Source organism: Salmo trutta, chromosome 15 (assembly GCF_901001165.1).
Source record: "Salmo trutta chromosome 15, fSalTru1.1, whole genome shotgun sequence".
Taxonomy (NCBI): domain Eukaryota; kingdom Metazoa; phylum Chordata; class Actinopteri; order Salmoniformes; family Salmonidae; genus Salmo; species Salmo trutta.
Genome location: NC_042971.1, coordinates 39,927,114 through 39,934,180, shown reverse-complemented (window position 1 = coordinate 39,934,180; position 7,067 = coordinate 39,927,114). Strand labels below are relative to the sequence as shown.

Below are 7,067 nucleotides of genomic sequence, written 5' to 3'. Positions count from 1 at the left end.
GATGATCTGATTTTGCCTCAATGGAGTATGTGCAGGTTGTGTAATATGGCTTTAATATTTGAAATGGGAGGATATTGTAATTGATAGACATTTACAGTATTTCATTGTTTTTTAAATGGTTTATTTGTATATTTGGCAGATGATAAAGAAATGCTTAAATGATTCTGTAGTGTATCCCTGTGTGTCCTCAGGTTTCGTCCTGCAGTACTCAGTGGACAACACAGAGGAGTGGAGGGATGTGTTCATTAGTTCCAGTGAGCGTTCCTTCAGGCTGGACAACCTGCGCTGTGGGACCTGGTACAAGGTCAAACTGGCAGCCAAGAACAGTGTGGGCTCAGGACGCATCTCTGAGATCATCGAGGCTAAGACCCACGGACGAGGTGAGGGAAAAGGAAAGATCAAGGGGAAGGGGGGAAGGTGAGAGAAGGTGTAGAGGAGGAAAGAGCAGAAAGAGTTGAATTTTAAAACTGCATGATTTTATATTTTACCTCACATCATGTGTTTTACCTCACATAAACTACATCCCCACTCTAACACACTAACCACAATACCGGCAGTCTGACAATCTCCCTGTCTCTCCTCTTCTCCTGCAGAGCCCGTGTTCAACAAGGAGCAGCCCCTGCTCACCCACATCAACTCTACCCACGCGGGGCTCAACCTGCAGGGCTGGACCAGCGGAGGCTGCCCCATCACCGCTCTGCTGCTAGACTTCCGCCCCAAGGGCACGTGGGCCTGGCAGAGCCTGAAGGCCAACGCCACGGCCCAGCTCTTCCTCAGCGAGCTGCGGGAGGCCACCTGGTACGAACTGAAGATGAAGGCCTGTAATAGCGCCGGGTGTGGGAACCAAAGCTCCCAGTTTGCCACCACAGACTATGACGGCAGTGAGTCACTTCCTGTTTCTACCAGATAACTGCTCTCACTTGCTGCTTTGACATTTACATGTACATTTTAGCAGACTCTCTTATTCAGAACTACTTACAGTCATCAAAGAGAAGGGGATAAGGAGGGAGACCAAAAAAGGGAAGGAGAGAGGGAGGAGTAGTATGTGAGTGGGCTTGAAAGTGGTGGTAAAAGCAGTCCTTTAATCTTCCTCTGACCCCCTTTCCCTCCCTCTCTCTTTCCCTCTCACCCCTTCTCTCCCTCCCAGGTACCATCCCTCCTATAAACTCGGCCCAAGAGGACAGGGATGATGTGAAGAAGCTGTTCTCCATCGGCTCTCCTGTCATCCTGGTCACCCTGGGCCTCGCCCTGCTCTTCATCATCCGCAAGAAACGCAAGGAGAAGAGACTCAAACGACTCAGAGGTGAGAAACAAAGGGAAGGAGGGAGAAAGAGAGGGAAAGAGGGGGGAGGGGAGAACAGAGAGGAAGAGCCATAAGTAAATTAGTAAATAACTCAGAAGCACTAAAGGTAACATGTCAAAATAATTTGCCTAATCCACATGATGATCCATTATAATCTAATAAAGATATTTGTGTTTGTTTTCACAGATGCTAAGAGCCTTGCAGAGATGCTTATCAGGTAAGGATAATACTCTTGATTGATTGATGCCTGTGGTTATGGATGTGTCATATTCCAGGGGATCTTGATGGATCTTTGAATATACCTGCAAGTCCCAGTAAACTCTTATGAAGTATCACCAATATACTCCTGTTATATATGTATACATGTACACTATGTAAGTACTGCTGATGTGACAGTGGATCCAGTCTAAGTGTGTGTCTTGTTTTGTGTGTTGAGCAGTAAGAACAACCGCAGCATGGACACCCCAGTGAAGGGTCCTCCCCAGGGCCCTCGGCTCCACATCGACATCCCTCGTGTCCAGCTGCTCATCGAGGACAAGGAGGGCATCAAGCAGATAGGTCAGTGTGGACACACTGCAGCTAATCAGATTGATCCGACTGAATATTGTCCAATTAAATAGCCTTTAGTTACAGTACACTAACTAACCAATCAAATTGTTTCTTTCAACTTACTAAATACGTATTGCTAGAGTGTGAGTTACAATCAGCCTATGAGGAAAACATCTGACAAGGGAGATTAATTGTTTATCACAGATATTTTTGAACAACTGTCATAATATGTTTTCCTCATCTCTTACATCCAATAGGTGAGGACAAGGCAGTGGCCCCAGTGACGGACACAGAGTTCAGCCAATCAGTGAATCCACAGAGCTTCTGCACGGGTGTGTCTCTGCACCATCCTGCCCTCATCCAGAACACAGGGCCCTTGATTGACATGTCAGACATCCGCCCTGGAACCAGTGAGTACTTCACATACACTAGGATGTGCATAGTATGGAAATATGTCTTATTACAGTGTAATGTGTAGGAGTTAACTTGAGCTGACACCCAAAATGTTTGTACATGCTTACACCCAAAATGATTATAAGTGTTATGAATAGTACCCAGTGAGTGAATTCTATCCTCTCACCGTCCTCCTCCTATTCTCTCCTTGTCTCAGACCCAGTGTCGAGGAAGTGTGTGAAGTCAGCCCACAGCTCCAGAAACCGCTACTCCAGCCAGTGGACCCTGAGCAGGCCGGGCCAGAGCCAATCAACAGCCTCCGCAAGGACTCTGACCTCTGACTGGCGCACCATGGGCTCCCACGGCATCACCGCTACTGAGAGTGACAGCTACAGCGCCAGCCTGTCCCAGGACACTGGTGGGTACCGCCCCGCCCTGGCAACAACGCCACTAAAGACCCATCATAACACATCTATCTTTTACATCCCCAAACCAGACCTGTAGGATACCTTGAAAGGCCTACTGGCACAGCTGTACTGTATGCAAACTTCATATTGCATTGTTCTAATATGATATGGCATTTATTGTTTTTCCAGACAAGGGTCGTAACAGCATGGTGTCCACAGAGAGTGCCTCATCTACGTATGAGGAGCTGGCGCGGGCCTACGAACACGCCAAACTGGAGGAGCACCTGCAGCATGCCAAGTTCACCATCACAGAGTGCTTCATCTCCGACAGCTCCTCTGACCAGATGACCACAGGCACCAACGACCCAGCCGACAGCATGACATCACTCAGCACGCCATCCGAGACAGGCCTGTGTCGCTTCACCGCCTCGCCACCCAAACCCCAGGACTACGACCGCGGCAGACCTACCAACGTGGCCGTGCCCATCCCCCACCGTGCCAACAAGAGTGAGTACAGAGAGCCACCCTGTCTGGCACAGTGGCACCACATTATACTTTGCCACAGGCTGTTTGTTGTACATCTCAACAGGTCTCTAAGCCCCTCCCTCTCTCTGTTCTGTCCTCGTTGCTAGGTGAATTCTGCAACCTCCCGCTCTACATGAAGACGGATCCTTTCTTCCGGAAGCAGGCAGAACTGCATGACCCATGCCCTGCGGTCCCGCCCAGAGAGGCCTCCATCCGCAGCCTGGCACAGCGGGCGTACCACACCCAGGGACGTCACATGACTCTGGACCCGTCCAAGCAACAGGCCCTGACGCTAGGCCACTCTGGGTTAGGCAGTCTGGGCGTGAGCTCAGGCACTGCCACCCTGCCCCAGAGGACTCTCACCATGCCCTGCTCCAACCCTGCAGCCACAGCCTCCACCTCCAGCACCAGCAGCAACCCCACTGGCTCCAGCACAAAGATGGGGGGATCCAGAGACTCACTGCTAGAGAATAGCTCCTCAGCGCTGGGCAGACTGCAGAAGCAAGGGGTTGGGGCCTACTCTAAGTCTTACACACTGGTGTAGCTACTAGCCTCCCTTCTCTCTCTCAAAGACTAAACACTCCTGTCTGGCCCGGCCCCGGCCTACACCCAGCCCCACACCAGTGTTCTACACATCAGGTCAGCGAGGGCATGCAGTGCAGCAGGTGACCCCAGCTAACATCTAATTACCTAGTAGTGTGATTAGTCTTTATTCAGACTTTAGATTCTGCCTCCCAGGAATGACCAGAGACCATTGTAACCTGCCTGATTCATGCTCACCTGGACCTATATAAAACAAACTACTATCTCCTACTAAGTACCAGTTCTAGCCTGATGCCACGCTGCTCAATTTGTGTGTCTGGTGACACACACACACACACACACACACACACACACACACACACACACACACACACACACACACACACACACACACACACACACACACACACACACACACAAAGACCTAGAACTGTTCTCCAAGGTCATTTCAAACCATTGAGTATTACTGAGGAGCTGAATGGTGAAAGCTCACTGCTCGTGCTGATGAAGTCAATGATAGCAGAGGCTGGGCTAAAAATCAGTGTTCATCATACCCTCACACACATTATGCTGCCCTCCAAGGTGTGAGCAGAAGCTCCTGCAGGACTACCAGTTTTATCCCCTATAGTCTCGTCTTACTCTCTCTATGTCTCAATGTCCAGTCTCACTCTCCATTGGCAGTTACTCTCTCTGTGTGGATTCCATAAGGAAGGATTTCAGGTTCACCTCACTCAGAACATTGAGTTTGTATTTTAGCACATTTATTGTTGATTTTTCCTCAAACTCCCCTCCTCCTTCCAACTCAACAGTACCCGATAGCTTTTGACCGAAACATGACAACCCAAATGACCCAGCAATGAATTAAAAACATCAGGGCTCTCGCAATACTAACAAATGTAGAATATTTGGTATTTTAAAGATTTCGCATATATATTTCTATATAAGTATATCATGTCATTTAAGTGAAATTATGGCAAAGAATAAAAATATACAACAATTTAAATGTTTAAAAAAATATAAGGAGACAATCGCTCAATCATGTGAAGAGCAGTGAAAATGAAAGAGGGGTAAAGAATAGAAGAGTATTATGAAGAGGGAGGAGCACGTGTATATAGAGGGTGTTCTGTATGTTACTGTATGTAGACCGGCTGAGAGGAAGGAAGTGACTTCCAGACAGGAAGTGTCCATCTCAAAGCCCCCTATTAGTTGGTATCTCATGAGGTTGTCAGTGATTGGTTGGTATACTTACTTTTCAGAAGCCAAATAATTTCCTTTAAAGATGGGTGTAACCAAGGCAACCAACACTGTTTTCTATAATTTCTCTGCTTTCGTTCACCTGTTACTTGAGTAAAGAAGGACCATGACCTCTCAGGGCCTCAGGTATGGGCCTTTGACCTGTGGTACCAGTGGGGTTATAGGGTCACTGTGAGTGGAGCAGAAGTCAGGTATCAGAGCACGGCTACTGTATCCCACAGCTAGCTACTACACAGAGTACACACCAGTAGCCCTGTAACCTTTATCAACCTCTCAGCCCATGCATTACTGCCTCCCTCCCTCCAATACAAAATGTCAGCCAAGGCACCAAGGAGGATAATCATGTGAAGTAAGTGAACTGTCTAGTTTGTCAGAGAGACATTGCCAGCCAATTGAGGTGTTCAGTTTGAATATGATAGGATGATGTGGTCAGTGGTCTATTGGTGTCTCTGATGCTGCCCTGTCTTAAGTACTGTATATTTCCCACTTCTTTCTCCATCCCCAATAGCCATGTCCATCCTCATCCCCAGCTCCATTTTGTGCTACTACATGTAGGCTACATCAACACCGGAACCTGTTGGAATGTCTATTGAAGCATCGCCATTCTAGTGTTTTGTCATTTCTTTTGTTTTTGGATTACATCCATATGTTAATTTTGATTGAATATGTTCCTTTTTACTTGTTTCTGTTTTTTGTTTTTTATGTGATTCCAGAGGCCAAACAGTACTGAAGTATGACACACCTACATCTTTGGCCAGTTTTAGCCAAGTGAAATCAGGGACTCCTTGCTCTTTAGGTCACACACACAGAAATTGTGTATATACTGGACTGGGTCAAGAAAACCTGCCACTCCCAACTGGCTCTCCCAATTCAACTCCCTCCCACCTTGGGCATACAGTACTGGACCCACCGCCAATACCTTTGTCGGTGTTGTTTATAGGTTAACTCTTGTACATAAAACACAGTTTTGTATGAAGAGCTATTTTCGTCAAAATAAAACAGGGCACAGATCAGGGTTGAATCATGCCCCAACTCCAAATTTAAAACAACATATTGATTTGATAAACATTGATTTCCGCAACGGGCAACAAATGTAGTCATTCTTCTCTATTCCCTTTATGTTTTTGATACTAATTTGTTGCATTTTTATCATTTGTTAAAGATCTTTTGGTGTTCCAAATTCAATTTTTTTTATATTATTTTTTGTATTTTGTTCATCCTCAAAAATGACATTGCATGCTTGGTAAAAGGGAAAAGGTGAGGGAAAGAAATGTACTAAAATTTTAAATTTGAAGAAAAAATATGTTGAGGTGATTCCAAACATTCGTTTGAGTTGCTTCTAATAGCAATTGCTTGTGTTTAAAAGAACATTTTCTATTAAATTAAATGAAAAACAAACAAAAATAGTATTCTAACACCTTGTGCAATAAAGCTATCTTTCTATACACCATGGTTTCTGTCATTCTTAATTAAACGTTGCTTGATACACTGACACATACTGCTACTGTTGGGAACTGGAATCAGAACTGGAACCAAAGAATAATCAAGATGGATAATAACTATACCAGAATGAAAATAAAAAAGCATCAATAGCAATAATACGTTCTAATGGAAAAGTCATTTAGCATGTTATTGTTTTTACTTGTTGAAGCCATTCCATAAACTTCTGACTTCCACATCTTAATTCCGGTAATAGAGTGAATCATGCTACAACCCACAATCAGGCTCTCATAAATTGTATTAGGCCTATCTAGTGTCAGCCTGGGTCCATCAATCTATCATCAATCAATAATCGCATTCAATGTATGAATGATATTACATCTATGGTGTGACTACATGACCTGAGATATTTGACACCACTAGAAATCAGGATCTGTCTCTGGATAAGCTCCATTATGCCCTTTTTACCATCCAATCTACCAACCAAAGACATCATTTATTGATTTTTGATCAATGCTGTCCTCTATAAACCCCGTTTACACTGCTACTTAAAATTAGGGCAAAATTTGGGCCAAATTCGAGCTGGCTCGAAAGGAAAATTCAAATTGAGCTGGGTCGAGAGAAATCCGGGCCAGTGCAGCCCAGTTTCACAA

At 45.4% G+C, this 7,067-nt stretch overlaps 1 protein-coding gene across 7 annotated transcripts in view; it reads left to right on the top strand.

The window, feature by feature from the left end:
• Positions 1 to 5,843, top strand: part of LOC115149016 (Down syndrome cell adhesion molecule-like protein 1 homolog) — a 92,790-nt gene extending 86,947 nt beyond the window's left edge. For 4 of the 7 annotated variants that reach the window (XM_029691469.1, XM_029691465.1, XM_029691466.1 and 1 more), the window contains 9 exons: positions 192 to 380; positions 594 to 881; positions 1,148 to 1,303; positions 1,490 to 1,520; positions 1,740 to 1,861; positions 2,110 to 2,262; positions 2,463 to 2,663; positions 2,842 to 3,159; positions 3,285 to 5,843. In XM_029691469.1, coding sequence (XP_029547329.1) covers positions 192 to 380; positions 594 to 881; positions 1,148 to 1,303; positions 1,490 to 1,520; positions 1,740 to 1,861; positions 2,110 to 2,262; positions 2,463 to 2,663; positions 2,842 to 3,159; positions 3,285 to 3,721 — 1,895 coding nt within the window. In that variant the 3' untranslated portion in view covers positions 3,722 to 5,843. Of the gene's footprint in view, positions 1 to 191; positions 381 to 593; positions 882 to 1,147; positions 1,304 to 1,489; positions 1,521 to 1,739; positions 1,862 to 2,109; positions 2,263 to 2,462; positions 2,664 to 2,841; positions 3,160 to 3,284 lie in introns of those variants that run through there. The other 3 variants (XM_029691464.1, XM_029691468.1, XM_029691470.1) reach the window with 3 other exon arrangements.
• Positions 5,844 to 7,067: the final 1,224 nt, after the last annotated feature.